Source organism: Musa acuminata, chromosome BXJ3-1 (genome assembly GCF_036884655.1).
Source record: "Musa acuminata AAA Group cultivar baxijiao chromosome BXJ3-1, Cavendish_Baxijiao_AAA, whole genome shotgun sequence".
NCBI classification, from domain to species: domain Eukaryota; kingdom Viridiplantae; phylum Streptophyta; class Magnoliopsida; order Zingiberales; family Musaceae; genus Musa; species Musa acuminata.
In genome coordinates, this window is record NC_088349.1 from 22,930,641 (window position 1) to 22,952,203 (window position 21,563).

A 21,563-nucleotide genomic window follows, 5' to 3' on the forward strand; every position below is an offset into this window, starting at 1 on the left:
CATTTCAATTGCAATTAATGACGTAGGCTCAGATGAAAATTTTGGGCTGGTAATAAATGGAATTTGTTTTGTCTTTCGTTTACGTTCCTCCGGACTATTTAATCCGCTTAAATTGAACTCAGATATTTCTTACTCGATTTTAGAAGATATTTTTTCTTGAATTTGAATTTTGAATTAAATTTAAATTTAATATTGTTCATCCTCAGACATATTGAAATCGTTTAAATCCGAATCGATTATTTTCCAAGACGGATTTGGTACCAAATTATTAAATACCCATTGGATATTAGACATTACATGTTATCGTTTCCATGCAAACAAGCAGAGCTTGGCGTTTAACTGGACAGATATATACTTCATTGCGAGGAAACCTTCAAAACTAATGTTATTTGTAATAAATTGAATCTCACTGCACAGATCGAAGTAGCAAACACAAGCAACAAAGGAGGATACTAAGCCTTTGGTAAACATAGTTGGTACAAAAAGGGCCATGTAAAATTAATTTTAGGACACAAAACAAAGAAATAAGAAAAGAAACCGTTACAAGAATAATACATTTTAACAGAATCCAAATTTACGAGTTCACATGCAGCAATCAACACACAAAAGAACATTCGAGTGGCTCTTCGCTTCATCGTTCCTTCCAATCCAATACTATGGCTATATGTATTTATCATGGGGGAATATGGTGATTAACATGGCTACTAACCACCAGAGTGTGAAACCGCTGATGTTGTGAACTGGCTGTTCTTGAAAGTGTGGACGAACTGCTGGGGCAATGCATGTTCCACCTACAAATATTGATAGATTTAGTTAGAATAATCCAAATTATAATTTTGTATTTATTCCTTGGTTCCCAGCGAATTTTTTGAACTGCAGAACTTAAATATTTAAGCAATCAGTCATGTCTCTTGACAGGAATACTTTATGCATGCAAATCAGGAGTACTTGATGCTAAGAGGGGTTTGGTAAAGTTTAAATTGTTTGTCTTACCACATATTGATGCAAATCAGGATTGAGTCTCAAAAGAAAAGCAAGCATGCATCATAAGATATCCTACAACTCAAAATGACCATCATCCGTGCAATTGATAGTTTGAACATTTACCATGGTTAACAAATGCTGTGTGAAAACTTCTGCTTCTCTATGAATGGTAACCAATTCTTGTGCCATCTCTAATGCTCAATTTGAGATGAGAGCAGTGCCATTTCCTTAGACAGGGAAGGACACTACACAGTTTCCAGAGTGGTCACTTTGGGATGATTTACGATGATAAGTTAAAGACTAGTCCTGTGAAGTGCACCAATGACAATTAATAATAGCAAGATGGCACAAAGAATTTCCAACCAAAAAGATTATTTTGTGGGCCTCTCGGTCTTCCATTTGAGGCTTCCTTATCCCATCAACCTCATGTGCAGGAAGTTGTTAACGAACCAAAGAAAGCTTAGCAAAACTTTGATCGTGATGGGAGGGAACTAAATTTTAACAGGAAGTTTCAACTAAGAATCGTAAGACTAAAACTCAGTTGTTGCTGTGTTTGGGAAGAAAGCCCCCTAAGGCTGCCGATTAAGTACTGAAGCGGGGAATGATTTGATTGTTCCTGATGCAAATGCACAGCTTCAGGCAACCCTAGATCTTCAATTTTTTAGCAAGAAGTTTTAGGCTGTGACATGCCACTAAAGCCTTATATTGCCTTCGCCAAATTAATGGTTCTTGAAATCTTATGACTGTTTTTGCATAAAGGATTCACCTGAAGTTCAAGACTTCAATCAAGTTATGACATAAGCTAAAAGAAGACTAAATTGCTTAACCCACAATGTATAACTTCGTGAACAAAAATTATTGGTCAGGCAGTCACCTTGTTTTCCATCATCCAGTGTCCATCCAGTTAAGCTTGATCAGACTAATTAGTAAATGCCATGATCAGAATAATTAGAAATCACCTTGAACATATAATTTATTTCATTTTGTTAAAATTTAAACTATAAATCATAGCAAATGCGATGATTAATCGGTGAAGAAAAGGTAAGACTATCACCTATTAAAAAACAGCATATTACCAGAAGTTTTCAAACATCTTGATTCTAATCGAAGGCTAATCAATTATTACAAAAGACTAAAAGCAGATATCTGTTGGATATGTGTAAACACTAATATCAGATAACTGCAATATTAATTCCCAAAGTCAAAAAATAACAATAGCTGAAGCCCGAAGATGTAATCAAGTATGTTTGAGGTTGGTTGAGAAGACCCAAAACAACATGTCTTATCACCAAAATATGGAAGAAAAGAATAATGCATTAGAATAAAAGTCTTACCCAGTCACTCTCAGGGCCAGCCCCAGGAACCATTACATTGATTTCACTTGATTTAGCTGTGGTTATTGAAGCCCCCAATGAATCTTTGCTAAGGTACAATTGGCAGCCAGATGTATTGTCAACTGATATTGTCGGTGCTGAACCCTGCACATAAATGGGAATAATTGAAGTAATAACCATTATAGCAACACACTTTACAAGAATAAGGACCTTCTTCAAGACCATTATAGCAACAAACAACAGCGCTGCAGATATATAGAAAGTTTAAACAAGACTGTCAAGTTGCATATCTCCAGTAAGAAGGTAATAGCCAATAGTATTTGGTGGCTTGAATGACATAAAAGAAGTACTGAGTTACATTTTCTTTTTTGTCTCCAGGAGAAACAAAGAAGGAATTTTCTGCAAGATTCAGTCATAAAAAATATTTTGTAAGCGAGAAAGTGATTGGAAATAACAGAGATTTTCCTTGTCTCAAACTATGGACATGCTTTACAGAAAACAAGGATAAAAACACGTCCTAGATTCAGTTTTAAGATGCTGATGTAAGTGAAATAGAACTAAGAAAACTAACTGAACACCTCAGCTGATCAATTAGAAAGCTTTCTGATAAGAAGTTCTGTGTCCTTAGTGGCTCTTGCAAAAAATGAAATAATATTTTTCTGAAATTTATGAGATATGGACCGATACCTGACATTGCACTTCAACACCATTGCAATTCACAATTTCACAGGCTGCTACAACATCCTAAACACAAAAAATGAAGAGGAATTGTTATTTTACAAATGATTATGCAAGACAAAACCTTCCTTCTTTTGTTAGCCTAGAATACACATATTTTGACACTAACCATAAAGACGATACCCATCTTGGTGCATTTATCAACAGTTATGTTGTTTACTTTTCCTGCATAACATGCACATAAAGAGAATTGATATTCTTGAGAAGGGTTCATACTAAATGGTAAAAGATTCCATTTTATCAATAGAACCCAAATTCTTGATCAGAAATACCTTTGACTTGTAAAACAGAGTCCTTGCACCCATATGCATATACAGTCTGCTTAGAATCACAGTCATCAATAACCAGGTTCTTCTTGCTAATCTGATTTTCAACAGCCCATCTAAAAGCAAATAAAATTATAGATTAATTGAGGAAGAATATATTGAAGAAATGCAAGACCTAATCTAGTAAGCAAAGTAAAAGGAAGCTCTAGAAGCACAATAGTAACATATTCCTCATGGAAGAAAAATTAAAAATGTCCTCACTTGCGACCCATTTGAAGCTCCAACTTGGGGGGCCCTTCTTTACGGAAGGAAAATGAATTGGCACGAGAACCTTTCTCTGTGACAGCAACAACACTACTTCTATCAGCTCGGTTCTTGGTCTTCATATCATCAGTGACTTTCCTTAAACCTTTCATACAGAAAATTGTATTATGTCAAACTTTGAAAAGGAAAAAGGAAAAATTATAGGTTCAGTCATTTCTTTTCTATAAATATGCATTATGTGCCTGCAGTTACAGATTTGCTGGAGCCGATCTCTTGAAAAACAGCAGAGATTCCTTCCTTGGGTCGTGATGATGCAGCTTCAGAGGTAAAAAGTGATGCTGAGGGAGGAGGCGGAGGAACAGGAGCCTGTGATGGGGGATCTTTTGCCACAGAAGGAGCAGATGCTGATGAACAAACAACTGCACTACCAGCAGAGCCCCAAGTGAGACCTAGTGGATAAAAGCTTTTGACGTAGGACCGCAAGCTAGGCAGGTACAACTCCTTCAAAGCTTTAGCCCACTCTACATGGTTTGCATCTTTATTTCTGTACTCCACAAGAATCTGGATTTGGAATGCTGGAAGTTACCTTCTCTTTACAACATAGGGCAAATTAAACACAAATTACTTGGTAATCATGTGGAGTACCACCATATTGGAGAAGAGATTGCAAAACAATTATAAACATCCATGTAGAAGTTTGCAGTAATTGACAATTATTCTTCCTGTTTTTGTTAACCTTCTGGTGCACTCAGTCAAAGATAGGATTGTCAACAGGGCAGAGCAAGGGCAGGGAGTGCTTCCCCCATCCCCATCCTAGTCTCTGTCTCATCCCCCATCGTCATCCCATTCCCCAAGATGGGATGGGGACTGGGACGAGGAACCTGTGGGTGATATTGTTTCTATGTATTTATTATTAATGCTAGAATGTTGGAGTTATAGGTATTGAGTTCAATTCTCATATATATATATATATATATATATATATATATATATATAATTAATAAATATATATATTATATATAACATAATAATATACATAGGTGAGGATGGGTACGAGGATGAATGGGGAGTACTTTACCTATCCCCATAACCATGTAGGTAATAAAAAAACACCCCTCCTCAATACTCCATTAGAGGCAGGTCCTCGTGGGTGCCAATATCCACAGCATAATTGACACCTCTAGTTAACGAATAAGAGAAAATTAAAAGAACTACAAGAATGGAGATAAGGATGAGCCAAGACATGATGTGCTGCATTCAGTTATAAAAAGTCTATACAAGTAAAATAGATGATTTGTTAACTATAGGATGTCAATGCAAGCTTCAGATTCCTAATTGTTTGAGGTCAACTTGTATGAATACTTTGCCCACCAGCAAAATCCACCATTAACTTATAATTCATTATGCTTATAAGAATTTTTCTTGATCTTCTGTTATGCTTAGTCTAAGTTGGACAGGCCAATCAAATTTGATGATTTTCCTGTCTTGTTCGCAATTGGCACAGCCCATAACTTGCCAAAATGCAACCAAAAAAACACTATTGATTGTCCTATCACATGCCTAATCCACCTGACATTCTGGATAAAGAGAGAACCTTCTGCACAATAATTGTCCTATAAAAGTTAATTTTATATTTAGTAGATAATAAGCACTCACACAACACCATTTGAATGTGTTTACATCATGTAGTGCCTGCATAAATTGGTTCATGTGCTCACTATAAATGGAGTCCACATCCTGTCATGACATATTGACACAGAGTTGACCAACATATATAGCTACCAATTATTTGAACATGAAAAAAAATCGTAAATCCCCAACACCAACCTTTCTCCATAAATATATAATACAAAGGGAGCACACATCTTGAAACACAAAAAGGACCAATAGAAGGGATTGAACAAAAAGAAATGTAAAAAACAGAAAAGAAAGAAAAAAGTCATGATAGATCAAGAGTTCATTAGACAAGGATAGACATGTAATTTGAAAGGAGTAGTTTCATGGATGATCAACTATAGAAAAAAACTTACCTATTAAGAAAATTAATGAAAAATGCAGAAGAAAAAAGTTCATATTGACTTGGAACTTGGCATTCCTATAGATGGAATCTACTGATTTACTGAAAGAAATTACTTCTTTGTGGTTCCATCCAAGGTTTTAAATTTTGAATTGTACCGCCCGCTATCGGGCGGTATCAGCTGGCGGACAGAATGAGGAGCACGATGGCGAGGAAGATGAGGCTACGACGCTCATTGGATGGAGAAGGCAAGACGAAGAAGAGAGTTGGACGTGGAGGGACATGAAGCACTCCGTCGGGCGGAACGCGGTAGGGGGTAGGTCCTCGCTTCGTCGAGCGGAACACTGTAGGGGGCGGGTCCTCGCTCCGTCGAGTGAAACATAATAGGGGGCGGAGGGATCATGGCCGCTGTGGTTGGGGAGGTCGTGATCGACGACGAAGGAAGGGATCCTGGCCCAGGTAGGATTGTTGCTTCCTCTTCTCGCTCTCATCATCATCTTGGTCTCTTTCCTCACAGTCGTTGAGGGCGACAGCGACGGGGGAGCGGGAGATGAGCTTGCCCTGGGCTAGATTCCCGCCAGATCTGGCTACCATGGGAGCATTGCGGAGTGCCTCCTAAGGGATGAGTTTGAGCTGGGGATGGAGGTGATGCATCGCATCCTCGCTTGCTTCGCCATCACCCCCTTTCCGTCTCTCGAGATGGAAAGGGGATTTTTTATAAACAATTTTTATAGTAATTATTACTCATAAACATATGCATATAAAAATACATATGTTTATGAGTAAATATACATATATAAACATATTTTTATATACAAATGTATATAAACATATGTATATAAAAATACATATACCGAGCGATACGCCCCAGCGTACCGCTCGGTATGTCATACCATACCGAGCAAAGCTCGGTACATTGGTACAATGCAAAATTAAAAACCTTGATTCCATCCATGTGATTAACGACAAGTATGACAGTCACAGCACTAGGAAAAGAGGAAAATTACAAAAACAATCAAACATGCATAAGATGTACTATTTTCATAGATGATAAATTGAAAAACAAGTACCACTAATATGATAATGTTTTAATTAAGTATTAACACCAAAACATAACAATTCTATAAGTAATTGTTGAAAGATGCAGCTTACATTCAAATGAAAACCTTGAGGCCAAAAGAAGTGAATTGAAGGGAACTTCTCGTCCAAGCAATACACTAACATTCGAATCAACCTAGATCAGTCATATTATCCTGGAACAACAAGCCAATCCAAGTCATATCACCCCAGATTGCACAATTGATGAATCAATGGATCCAATCGAAGTTCATCCTTCTTAGACAATCCACACCCAGTAAAATGCTCCTTGCTAGTTGATTGTGAGATTGAACAGTCAAGCAAATGCCAAGTGATCTGTAGACTAGGATAAGCAATCTACACCTTATGGAATTTGACTATTGACTTATAATGATTATACTCTATTGGTTGAAAACACGATGATACAAGATGTTAATCCTGTTTAGAGAAAATTTTTCTAAAATGTTTCTCACAACGAACAAAGTGTCACTCAACGGGTACATATTAGCTGATATGTATCAGTACGAGCATGAACAGGGATGCGAACCACCAGTCCAGTTTATTTACTTGGTTTCTTAATGGCTGAGGTACACCATCTCATACCAACATACTATATCAGTTCACTGGCCAACAAATACTTGGTATAGTGTGGTACTAAAATCCTTGCTCCAACATATTAGAAGCATTAGACTCAGATCAGGATCACGATGTCATTTATGGTGTCATTAATTCCAATATGAACAAAAATCAGATGATTTTCTAACCTATTCATCAATAAGAAAGGTTTATACATGAATTCCAACTTTTGAACCACAAACTTTTATAAGCAAGCAATGTTGCCTAAGCTTCAACAAAGGTATAATAATGGTTGTTGATAGCAACTATCGACCTTGACAAATGCTGAAATATGATACCTTGAAATTGAGGAAACTCACTATTGTTTATCTTGGTTCATCCCTAAATCAAGATGAACCAAGATAAAAGTGGATCATCACTATATGATTATTATGTTAATTGTTAAAAGCAGAAAGGCAGATACACCATGCATCAATATGGTTGACATGTACATAACAAACAAGAGTGTCTGACAAAGCAATTCTTAGCTTCAATTTTGGAGCAGGATAGATTATACAATCTATGTCACACAATTAACGAACACACATCTAAACCAAATTATATTTTGTAGGCTAAAATGTTATGGTCAATAACTCCAGTAGGCAATGTCTAATTTGACAATAGGCAACATTTGATCCACTACAAAAACAATCCATGGGCATGAATGTTAGGACCCTTTTTCTGAGCTTTTGAATAATGTTTATTGAGTATGTTTAGTCCATTTGTTTATTGAGTCGGTTTGGTTCAGTTAGAGTCAAGTAGAGGTTTATTTAATATTTATTTATTATTAGAGTTCAAGTCCTGATGGACTCTGGGTGGAACTCTATAAATAGGGATGTAACTGCTTCTTTTCAGTAATCTATGAAAAATACTATTCTGTCTTTTGACAAACCCTAGGAGGCCGATCCCCTCGAAGTGATCAAGGAGGGTCGATCCCCTCGAAGCGATCAAAGAGGCCGATCCCCTCGAAGCGATCAAGGAGGCCGATCCCCTCGAAGCGATCATTATCATCCCCATTTCTCCCCTTTCTTCGACGACAAGACTTAGGGTCTTATCATTTGGTATCAGAGCCTACGATAAGACTTTAGGGTCTTATCATTTGGTATCAGAGCGGCGATCCTTGGCGTTCTTGCTGCAATGTTGCCGTAGCTATCAAAAAAAAAAAAAAAATTGTGTGAGGAAGGGTGAAGCCGACAGCCACGAACGCCGATCCTCTCAACTGAGAAGGAACATCTGCGTCTTGGTCAACGACCACCGTTGCCTCTTCTCCACCACCGTCGCTGCCCCCTTGCTGCCGTTATCTTCATCTTCGTTAAAAACAAAAAAAAAAAAAAAGGGGAAAGAAGAAAGAAAGAAGAAGAAGAAGCCGCAGCCACCACTGCTTCCCCTGCCGGACCCCTGCTTCCAGCCAGCCCAACCGCCGCCGCTGCTTCCCGGCTGAGGGATCACCACTGCCGCCGCTGTCGCCCAGCCAGCAGCCACCGCCGCCGCCGCTGCCCCCACCCGGCCATCGACCTCTCCTCCTCGCTTCCCCATCTCACTCAAGCGAGAAGGACTGCCGGCGCCGATCCCAGCCAGCGGACCACCCCATCGCCGCTTCTACCGTCGGCGACGCTGCCCTAGTTCGCCATCGTGCCGCGCCCCCCCCGGGTCGCATTGTCGCAACCCCTCCTTGCAGCGGTTGCAGAAACAGAGGAAACCCACCACCGCTGCCAGCCATCGTGCGACGACCGCCGCACGCCTCCCAGCAGCCGATCATCCTTGCTTTGCATCTTTTGTAATCGAAACAGGGCTATCACGGCAACTCACATCTGCTGCCCTTGTTTCCAGCCGCCGTCGTCGCCTCGAGCGCCGTCGCCGTCGCCTTCCAGCCGCTGCTCCCCCGTGCGACGACCGCCGCTCGCCTCCCAGCCGCTACTCCAGCTCGCTTCCCAGCCGCTGCTTCCCCTTGCTCTACATCGGTGGTGACCGAAACAGGGCAGTTACCACCATCGCAGTCGCGGGTCCCCTTGCTGCCGCAGTCGTGGATCCCCTTGCTGCTGCGAACGCCGGTTGCCACCACCGTCGCCACTGCTGCCCAGCCAGCAACGACGCCGCTCGCCGCCCAGCCTGCCATGACCCTCGCTGCCTCCTTCTCCACCGCCGCCGCTGTGCTCCGGCCAGCAACGACTGCTGCTGCTAGCCACCGCAGCCTTCACCTCAACCCCCTCGATCTGCACCGTTGCTGCAGCCCCCCTTGCTCTGCATGATTGCCGCAGCCACCGGTTGCCACCACTGCAACCTCAACCCCGACCGCTTCAACGCCACCTCCCTCTTGTTCTGCCTCCGCTGCTGCAGTTGTCGGTTGCCATCACCGCAGCCTCACACGGTTGCTCGGCGATTGCTTCCTTGGGTCACAACAGTCGCAACCGTCGCCTTTCAGCCTTGGTGCTCTCATCTCACGCAGTGACACAAACACAGGGTAGCTACTCTTCCTCAACGCAGCGACCGCAACACTGCCCTTGGCGTCCACCTCCTCGGCAACTTCGCATCGATAGTGTTGATGCCCTTGACCCGACACCAAAAACAGGAGTTGAGATTACAGATTTGCAGTCTTACGCAATGGCCACTGATAACTCGGTGAAAGCACAAATGGAAGCATTGGAAATCAGAATTGAGAATCGACTACAAGAAACACTTAATGATTTCAAAAAGAGCCTACTGGAGAGTCTCAGCAAATTTCAACAAAATGGGGGCTCAAGTTCTACGTTGCACAGATCTGAAAATATAGGAAAATGGCCCCAACATTGTGACACAAATTACTCATACATGAAGATGAAATTTCCAAGATGGAAAGATGGAGATTCAACCAATTGGATCTCTAAGGCAGAAAATTTTTTCCGTTTTCACAGAACCCCAGAAGAATCCAAGGTAGAAGTGGCCTCAATCCAGCTCAAGGGAGATACACTCCAGTGGTACGATTGGTATGAAACTTTCCACGGAGTTCCTTCGTGGGAGCAGTTCAAAAGAGGACTTCTTGTTCGCCTTGGCCCATCCGAATATGAGAATGTTGATTGCCAGCTTGCCAAAATTCGTCAGACTTCTACAGTGTTAGAATATCAGAGTAGGTTTGAAAAATTATCAAATCAAGCTAGAGATTGGTCAGACCGACAACTTCTGGATACATTTATTGAAGGGCTTATTCCAGAGATCCGGTGTGAAGTTAAGGCTCGTCAACCTCGCACTATGATAGCTGCGATCTCATTTGCAAATCTATATGAGAAAAAAATTAGCAAGGAAAGATCAGCAAGGGATTTGTACTATGATGAAAATTGGAGTATGGAGCACCGATGTAAACAAGGGCAACTTCTGATGATTGAGCCAATTAGAGAGGAACCAGAAGTAAAAGAGTTGGACTCCGATCATAAAGGTATGAAAACCGATGAAAATATTAAAGCCATCACACATACAGTGCATGCATTGGCTGGCTACACTAACCCACAAACTATGAAAATCGGAGGAACTTTGAAGCATCAACCTGTCACTATTTTGATTGATACAGATAGCACTAATAATTTTATGGACAGGAAAGTTACAGCCCAATTAGCCCACCACATTGAAGGCTGTGATATATTCGAAGCTGATGGATGGATTTTAACTTATGATAGCAAAGGCCAGGAATTTCTTGCAACGATTACTACACTGAAAGATCGACCTATTGCTTATACTGTCAAAAAGTGGAGACCATACTTACTTGATCAACGGGTTGTGATGCGTTGCAGATAGTCTATGGCTAAAGTGCTGAAAGAGAACCTCCCCGAGATTGATGCTGCTCAGCCTTGAGGACAAGGCTGATTTGAAGAGGGAGGAACTGTTAGGACCCTTTTTCTGAGCTTTTGAATAATGTTTATTAAGTCTGTTTAGTCCATTTGTTTATTGAGTCGGTTTGGTTCAGTTAGAGTCAAGTAGAGGTTTATTTAATATTTATTTATTATTAGAGTTCAAGTCCTGATGGACTCTGGGTGGAACTCTATAAATAGGGATGTAACTGTTTTTTTTTAGTAATCTATGAAAAATACTATTCTGTCTTTTGACAAATCCTAGGAGGCCGATCCCCTCGAAGCGATCAAGGAGGGCCGATCCCCTCGAAGCGATCAAGGAGGCCGATCCCCTCGAAGCGATCATTATCATCCCCATTTCTCCCCTTTCTTCGACGATAAGACTTAGGGTCTTATCAATGAATACTTGGGTAGTAGTACTATATTCAAACAATGAGTTTGATTGCAGCTATTACTATTTATCACCAACACGGAAGAATACAACACAATGAATATTGGTAAGCTAAAGAAGAAAGTAGGTCATACTATACTGCAAGCATATATGATATATCAGGGGTGAAAAGTAGAATAAGATGCATGAAAAACAATAGCACAATGGAGCCTGCAAACAACAGCAAAGGCAAAGCAGGTTCTAATACAACAGTAGAATGCAAAAAATTGTCCAATAAAGTTGTTGAACCCACAACGATAATTCTTCAAATAAATAAATACATATTCAAGCAGCAAAAAATGTAAAGAAAAAAAATATCACATGCAAACTCATTCGATGTACTTCTCCTATAGTTGCAGAGCCTTGCTACACTTGGCATACCTTGTTGTTATAGAACTCAGCCATCTGCCAACATTCTTCCACATGTGAAGTTGGCATATTCATGCCTGGAAAGATGCAAGATATAAAGGTAAGAATTTCTCGACAATGCAACCAGAGGGAAACAAGAAAATAACTATAAAAGTTGGTAGAATACTGACCACAATCTTTTCCTGAGTAAGCTACCCACGCCAAAGCCGTAAGACCATCAGCAACCGTCTTCAAATGGTTGAAAAATTCAGAACGCCTTCCTTCTGTCAAGGCACTTGCTTTAAGGATCACTTCGTTCAGTGGTTTTAGGAACTCTTGTAAACCAGCAAGGTCAGGTTTCTGCCAATGGAAAAAAGTGCTGATCACACTATGCCCTCCAGGCAACCAGATAGCTATACCAGTCTCCATATTTGGGAACCAGAGCTATTTTACCAAAATAAACAATAAAGAAAGAAGAAGATCATGTAAACTAAAAGTTAAAAAATCCAAATATGAAAGCTCACCAACAGAACTGAGCAGAGATCAGAATTTCCCAAAGAATCTAAAATTAAGTTTTCATTATTTTTATTGCATGCACATGTATCATCACAAATAATCTTGTTCTAAGCTAGAAGATGTGGACGAGCACGATGTTTTCTCAAGACAGAATCATTTTGGCTGGAATTCATAATTTTCCACAGCCAATGCCAAATGATGCAGGTATATCAATCTCATTAATTGCAAGTCAACCATTTCTTAAGACATTATATCATACTCAATGAGGTTTTCATTTTCAATAAGTGACTCAATTTAGAAAAATAACACGTTAAGATTATGTTGGATCAACTTGATGATTCAGAGTGACAAAATACATCAGACAAATGTATACTTCAGGTTATAAATCTGACTGCTCTACGATTAAAAGGTAAGAAAAAGAGCTTCGAAAGTGCTAGGATTCCTTGATAATGGCTCCTGATGACAATCAGATCTAGAGGAACATCCTTCCTGGTCACAAGAAAACTAACCAAACAAAGGAATTAATAAGAGAATCACCCAGCCCACCAGCGAAGGTTCAACATTCCTGTAACCAAAAGAAGGAAGCGAGGAGATCCGATCAGATGCGACGAACCTGGCACTGTTTGGCCTTGACGAGGAGCTCCTTGAGCACCGCGAAGGCCTCCGCCAGGATCTTGGTGGCCTCCTGGACCTTTCCCCCGATTTTGTCGGCCGCGGCGGAGAGACGGCCGAGGGACCTCTCCACCAGCTCATCGAAGGCGACGACGGCGGGGTCCACGGCGAGGGCAGCGTCGGGGACGCCGGCCGGAGCCGCAAGCGATCCGGCGGCCGCGAGAGCCTCCAGCCGCGCCACCGCCGCTTCCAACCTAGCCACGATCTCCTTCTCCATGCCGCCTTGGACTAGGGTTGGACCGACCACGAAACGAAAGCGGCGGTGGCGGGCTGTTGCGGTTATATACACTCTACATTGAAACTGCTTTTTCCCACTGTGGCTGTGCTGTCATTGTCTTCTCGCCGAAAGGATTAAAGAAGGATTTTTCTTAATACTATTATTTTAATTTAAACTAATCATCTCTTCCGTGATGGAAGACACGTTCGCTGCAATTTTTTTTATATGTTTAAAATAATTTTCTCGTGCATTCCTCTAAATTAGCAAAATCTCCATCTAATATTAACTCTAGTTGAAGCTAATTATAAATTATATATGTAATTAGTTATTTTTAGTATTCTAGTCCTAATATTTTTTAAAATTATATTTTGATTTACGTATTTACGAAAATAAAACATTTAATTTTTTTTTTCTCTCTTAGTAATTATTAATATAAATATATAATATTTCTGAAAACATATGAAGTTCATTTCTTTTCCTAACTATAGCATCCTAATCGATCATTATCTAAAAAAATAAATTTTGTAAGCCAATAATGCAGTAAATTTAGCTGGCGAAAGGTGGGTATAAAGGCTGTGATATCACTAATTCGCCATTCTTTGGTGTGTTGTAAAGCTGTTGACTCTTTAGATAGATAATCGTCTTTCCGGGAAATAAAAGAAAAGAGGCCCCATATCAATATTTTAAATAATTATTATAAATAATCTATTAAAACATTCATTAATGTTCATATGGTTTGACTGTAAATAATTATTAACATTAAGAAACTATAAGTTCCAACTCCAAGCATAAAATTTCTTATAAATCCTCTAACATAACCTCTAAATAATTTTTTTTTTTGTTGTCTTTTCACTCTGCATTTTCAAAACATTCATTTTCTTATCAAAACCTACATAGAGTGTTTAAAGAATAATAAAATTTTATTTTTTTAATCTTTCCCTCGCAAAAAAAAAAAATCCTCTTACTTGGATTTTTATTATACAAAGATATTAGATTAAGAAATAAAAAAAAAATACTTACCATCCCAGTGAGCATTACTACTAATAAATAATCCTTCCAATCTAGTATTAGTCATTACTTGTCAGCAATTCGTGTTTATTAAGGGGGCAGCATGACATTTGTGGAGAGGACATTGTTGCTGTGCTAAATCAAGTTGGACCGGAGGGGTTCTTCCAAATTTAAGAATAGATTCTTTTTTATCTTATGCTGGAAATATTTTTGAAAAGAAATTACTTAAATTAATAAAAAAAATATGTTTTTAAATAATTGGACACTATGATTTTAGGTAAGTGATTCTATGATTTGAATTTACGAAATTAATAAATCAATTATCTTATCACGCTTGATCATCATACTTAATATCAACGTCGATCTAGTGTTAAAATATAGTTAAAGATTCGATTAGAAAAAAATTATCTATGAACGAGATTAGAGAATACATTACCACTAAACTATGCCTCACGTATATGTGACATTATAATTTGATCTAAATTATGTAAGAGGACGATAGCTTGACTTATAAGGGTGATAGATGTATTAATGTTGACTTAAGCTTAAACAATTTAAGATAATAGCTTAGGCTCAATAAAAGTAACTGACTGGTTATCCCAATAGATATGATCATTAGACTTGGGTTTAAAGTGGAGTGATGCATTAGACTAAAATGAACTTGTGTTGGAAATTATTTTTGAAGGTTGTGACAGCGTTCCCATATTATGGTTTTATTCATGTGAATGGGAATGGCAATCACATGAATAAAATGAACCGTTACTTCCGAGCATTGGAATATTTCTAATATAATAACTAAAACTTATTAGATTCAATAATTGCAGTGCTTCACTCATTTTGTTATGTTAATTTGTTTAATCGGTTTTTAAGGCCCACTATTGCTTTCACTTACTACCACATGCTTTAATTTAATATTTACACATTTATGTCAAGCTTGCATGCTTCTATTTATTATTATTATTATTATTATTATTATTATTATTATTATTATTATTATTATTATTATTATTATTATTATTATATATATATATATATAATTTGAATAAAACTAAAGGAAGTTAGATAATATAAGCTATTTAATTGAATAATAAAAAGACAAGATGAACATTTGTAAAATAACATGAAGTATATATATATATATATATATATATATATATATATATATATATATATATAATATTAGAACCAATATATAAAAATAGTACATTAATTAATACTAAAAGCATATATAGCATATTATAATATGTAATAAAATAAGGTAAAAAATATACATCGCATAGATAAGTAAAAGCATTTCAAATAAGTAAAATATTCAATTATTTTAGGAGGCTACGATCTTTGACATTTGACCTTATGGAATTTGTAAAAGGATCTAATAAACAAATTAATTTTGGGACCAATAGAGGGACTAAGACATGAGGTGAATTAGGAGAGATACAATCCGTAAGTAATTAAGAGAGATACACAAAAACCACTATAGTATTTCAATCTACCATCGTCACCCACTTCAAATAATGAGGCATCCGTTCCATTCTTATATGAGAAGAAATGACTTACATAATTTTATTTATAATAAATATAAATTTGTATACATAAAAAGATATAATTATATAATTTTTTAATTAATAATAAATATAAAATATTTGCTAAATCATTTTATGATTTAGAAGATCATGATCTTTATTGATAGAATCATGATAATATATTATCATAAATTTTATGATTTAGAATCATGATAATATAATATTAAAATATTAAGATGATTATGATAATTTTATCATGATTTAATTTTCTCAATAATATATTTTCTAATATGCCCCCGCAAGATGGTGCTCCCATCAGAGACACTGATCTTTGATCAAAGTAAAAAAAATTACTGGCGAGACTAAGGCTTGGTAAGAACATCCGCAAGTTGATCAGAAGATAAGACATAAGAGACATGTAGCTCACTATTTTAAACATGTCATGAATAAAGTGAAAGTTGATAGCTATATGTTTCATTCGAGAGCAAAATACAGGATTCAGATATGTTACTCCCATATTGTCATAATATATAGATAGAGGATCATAGATTGTGATAAATAGTTAATGTAGCAATAATTGAATCCAATAAAGTTCAGTAGTCGTAGAAACAATTGTCTAATATTCATCCTCTGTAGAAGATCTTACAACATAGTATTTTTTCTTGGAACTCTAATATATTGAATTGTGATCAAGAAATATGATATAAGTACTAGTAGATGTCTTGTCATCCTTATTACCTACCTAATCGATATCCGAAAATGTATGAAGTAATAGAGGAGAGTCCTTTCGAAAAAATAAGTTATGATCAATAGTGACCTTTAAGTACCAAAGAAAATATTTAACAATTATCCAATGATTGGAAGTAGGCTTAGGCATAAATTAAGATAATTTATTCAATACATATATAATATCTGGATGAGTAAATGCCAAATACTATAGACTACCAATAACTTGGCGATACTCAATGGCGTCGTTGAGATTAGCATTATCAAATAAGGTAAGAGGAACACTTATAGAGATTGGTATTGTAACAATATTGGTTTCAAGTATTTTGATGCGATCAAAAAGATTATGAATATACTTCTGTTGAGAAAGAAACAGACAATTTGCCATGTAAATAAATTATTTGAACACCAAGAAAATAACTAAAGGACTCAAGATCTTTGATAGAAAATTTATTTCCAAGCTAATAAATAAAATGATTAATTATTATTGGTTTATTACTAGTAATAATTAAGTTATCCATATAAACTAGTAAAAATATGATTATGCCTTCATGATAATAAAATGAATAACAAGTTATCATAGAATTATGAAATCCAACTGAGACTAAATATGTTCCAAGTTCATGATACCAAACATGAGGGGCATTGAAACATGAGGGCCTACTTAGACAATAAAGAGCCTTGCGTAACTTATAGATATATTGAGAGAGACTCTAATCATTAAAGCCGGGAGGTTTCTTTATAAATACATCCTTTGAAATATGGCTATGAAGAAATGCATTACTCATGTCTAACTACTGGAGTCCCCAATTATTAGATAAAGTAATACATAAAATAATATGAATTATCATTGGCTTCACAACTGGGCTAAATGTGTCATGGTACTCAATGCTTAGACATTAATGAAATCCTTTTGTAACTATTAGGAACGGAGCGGCACTAAGAGGGGGGGTGAATTAGTGCAGCGGATTAAAACTTCGGTTTTAGAAAAATCTTTCGTACGATAAGAACGGAACTTGAAAAGCTTAACTTGAAAGCGTATTCTTAAAGTTGCGCAGCAAAGGTAATAAGGAACTAAAGCATGTAAGAAGGTTTGCAGTAATGTAAATAGCAATAATGAAATGTAAACCAGAGATTACGCCGATTTTAGAGTGGTTCGGTCAAATGACCTACATCCACTTGCGAGGCCCCTCTTCGATGAGGCTCCCACCTTCCACTAGCAAATCTCTTGAAATGAAAGGGTAAATACCCCTCTTACAACCTTTTACAAGCAGTTCAACCTCTTACAAATTTTCAATAAGAAAGAAGGAGGAGAACTCTCTAGCAAATTGAAAACAAGACTTGCTAAGACTTTCTAAGACTTTTCTCTCAATCAAATGCTTCTCAAAAGTTGTAATCTCAGCTGAGATTTGAGGGGTATTTATAGGCCTCAAGAGGATTCAAATTTTGGGCTCCAAAATTTGAATTCTCTTTGGGTTCCCGATGCTGGCGATGCCACTGCCCAGCCAAGCGGTGCCACCACCCAGCGTTCGGGTGCTGGGAGGTGCAACCGCCCAGCCCAGGAGGTGTCACCACCCAGCTCTCGGGTGCTGGGCGGTGCTACCGCCCTGCCACCGCCTGGCTCTCTGATTTCACTGGTTTGGCTTAATTTTAGCCCAAACCATATCTGACTTTGGGCCCAGTTGGCCCCTAACCAGGATATAGGATTATCTCTTAATCCTAATCCTAATTACAAGTGAACTACATAACAAAAACACATCCTAAGCAAGCTTTCAACCGCGAACGTCGAGTCTTGTTTCAGCGAGCTTTCCGACGAACTTCTTCCGACGGACTCCCATCAAGCTCCCGATCTTGTGATGACTTTAACGAGTAGCCGAGCCTTCTCGGTGATCTCCATGAACCTCCGACGATCTCTTCGGCGAACTTTCAAAAATTTCGATAGGTTCCCGATTTCTTCTCGGTTGGTTCCGGAAGCATCTCCAACGATTCTTCGGACTCTTAAACGTCCATCGATCTTGACTCCGGTATAACTCCTGCTGCATGTCTTTCTTCCATCGTAGTTAATCCTGTACATTTAAAACAAAACTTTGATTGAGATAATTAATCTTAAGCAATTAACCAAGTTGTCCGGCATGTCATTGGTCCCTCGACGCTTCGTCCGATTCTTTGGCGCATCGTCCTTTCCTACAGCCTATTGCCCAATCGGCCAGTTGACTCCGCAACTCCGATATCCTTGGCACAATACCTGCTCTTCTTGGCCCGATGCCCGAGTCCACGGCCCGAAGCCTTCTGTCGATACGTCGACCGATCCACCGGCCCAACGTCCAATCTTCTGACATGTTCCTCCGGCACAACATGATTTTCCTGCTTTAATTGTCTCATCCTGATCGAAGCATCCTGCGTCACTCAAAACGCAGATTAAATCATAAACATATATCAAGTGGTTTCATCATCAAAATACGAGATTCAACAATCTCCCCCTTTTTGATGATGACAACTACTTGATGACGGAGTTAACCTTAACTCCCAGAGTTTAAACAAACTCCCTCTATCAATATGCCATATTGATAGAATCTTGAATTCAAACTGAATTCAAGTCATTGCTATTGGGAAATCATGGGGGGCGACATCATATGCGCAGCGGAAGAACAAGAAAACAAAAATCCCCGATTCCCAAAAAGATGTTCGTCGTCGTGCGAAGATTGGTGCGCAAAAAATCCGCAAAACACAAAACTGCGTATAGAGATTGTATTACCTAGGGAGATCGTATATCCCTGTTTCCTTGCAGATCCTTAGGAGAGGGTGAAGGAGGTCAAGCGTCCTCCTCTCTAGCGGTGATCCACACAGCAGGGTTGCGACGACGCTCCTCAAAACTCCAGGCCTACTCTGAGGTGGAGAGGGAGAGGAGAATAGGAAGGGCAAGCAAAGACTCTAGCCTATGAGGCTGTGAATCCCTCCTATTTATAGAGATCCCGTGTCAAACCCTAATGGGTCCTTCCCTAGTGGGTATTGGATCTGCATCCAATAAGACAAGGGCTCCGTCGGATATCTCATATCCGAACCTCTACTCATCGCAATGCCTACCATATGTGTGTGACCCTCTAGGCCCAATATCGAGCTGGCCGTGAGTTATACCTGTCAGAACTCCTTCTAACTCAGTGAATTATTATCTTTGTAATAATTCACTCGACTCATCGACTACGGATGTACTAGGCCACTACGCCGTAGTCCCCAGACGATACAGCAGAATCCAATCCATTGGACCTGTCTGTCCTCAGTTACCATGTACCTATAGTCCCTCATCCATCTAATATCCCAGAGACCGTATATCGAGCATGGTGCTGTCAGACCCATACGGTTTCTACTCAAGTCTCGCTCTAATCGGATTCTCCCGGAGAACTCTTTCTCTCTCAACCCGAATGACCCTGGCCAGGAATTTGTCTGAGCAAGAACACATGGGATATTTCTCTCATGACGCCGAGAGTGGATGATCCTCTGTCGACACTCAATAGCCCTCGTAAGGTCGACTACCACTCCCAATGACCAGCTGTACTAGATCTGGGACAGCCAAACCTATAAGTCTGGTATCAAAGAGTGGAGCACTCATACAGGACATCCTTGGTGTCTCAAGTCTAAGGACCAGATACAACACTAGGACTACGGAATCGCTGTCTGACAATAAGGCATCATCAACCATCCAGCATTCCGTAAGCGGATCAATCAGTGAACTCATTCTCCAATGAGCACCTGTACTGTATCCCTAGTGTCCCTACACGAGCAGCTATGAGACCATCTGCATCCATCATATGGACGGGTATACAACACACCAGTCTATCCGGTTATCACGATGTCCCTCTCGAGTAACCTATGACCGGGATTATTTAGGATATGTGTTTAAAGGTGAATCGATCTCATTATCGTGATCTCATCACGATCCGATTCCCATTGCACAAATCCAAGGACATCACAATATATATATGCATTTATGCAATAGTTATAAAGTGATATACGCCAAAATATAATAAGCAAAAAGATTCTGTATCAAGTCACACGTGCCATCACTCACGTGATTGGCTTGCTGGGCACCTATGACTAAATTTTCTAGCTAAATTTAGTCATAGGTGCCCAACAAGCCAATCACGTGAGTGATGGCACGTGTGACTTGATACAGAATCTTTTTGCTTATTATATTTTGGCGTATATCACTTTATAACTATTGCATAAATGCATATATATATTGTGAGGTCCTTGGATTTGTGCAATGGGAATCGGATCGTGATGAGATCACGATAATGAGATCGATTCACCTTTAAACACATATCCTAAATAATCCCGGTCATAGGTTACTCGAGAGGGACATCGTGATAACCGGATAGACTGGTGTGTTGTATACCCGTCCATATGATGGATGCAGATGGTCTCATAGCTGCTCGTGTAGGGACACTAGGGATACAGTACAGGTGCTCATTGGAGAATGAGTTCACTGATTGATCCGCTTACGGAATGCTGGATGGTTGATAATGCCTTATTGTCAGACAGCGATTCCGTAGTCCTAGTGGTGTATCTGGTCCTTAGACTTGAGACACCAAGGATGTCCTGTATGAGTGCTCCACTCTTTGATACCAGACTTATAGGTTTGGCTGTCCCAGATCTAGTACAGCTGGTCATTGGGAGTGGTAGTCGACCTTACGAGGGCTATTGAGTGTCGACAGAGGATCATCCACTCTCGGCGTCATGAGAGGAATATCCCATGTGTTCTTGCTCAGACAAATCCCTGGCTAGGGTCATTCAGGTTGAGAGAGAAAGAGTTCTCCGGGAGAATCCGATTAGAGCGAGACTTGAGTAGAAACCGTATGGGTCTGACAGCACCATGCTCGATATACGGTCTCTGGGATATTAGATGGATGAGGGACTATAGGTACATGGTAACTGAGGACAGACAGGTCCAATGGATTGGATTCCCTTGTATCGTCTGGGGACTACGGCGTAGTGGCCTAGTACGTCCGTAGT

General features: G+C 39.1%; 1 protein-coding gene across 1 annotated transcript; it reads right to left on the minus strand.

The window, feature by feature from the left end:
- Positions 1 to 424: 424 nt before the first annotated feature.
- LOC135629765 (cyclase-associated protein 1-like) lies at positions 425 to 13,348 on the minus strand. The gene is made up of 10 exons (XM_065137654.1): positions 13,021 to 13,348; positions 12,083 to 12,251; positions 11,925 to 11,989; positions 3,829 to 4,147; positions 3,584 to 3,731; positions 3,329 to 3,438; positions 3,166 to 3,221; positions 3,006 to 3,062; positions 2,319 to 2,462; positions 425 to 791 (listed from the first exon to the last, which is right to left on the minus strand). The coding sequence occupies exons 1-10, from the start codon at positions 13,294 to 13,296 to the stop codon at positions 705 to 707; spliced, it is 1,431 nt and encodes a 476-aa protein (XP_064993726.1). The 5' UTR covers positions 13,297 to 13,348; the 3' UTR covers positions 425 to 704.
- Between the last annotated feature and the right edge of the window lie 8,215 nt (positions 13,349 to 21,563).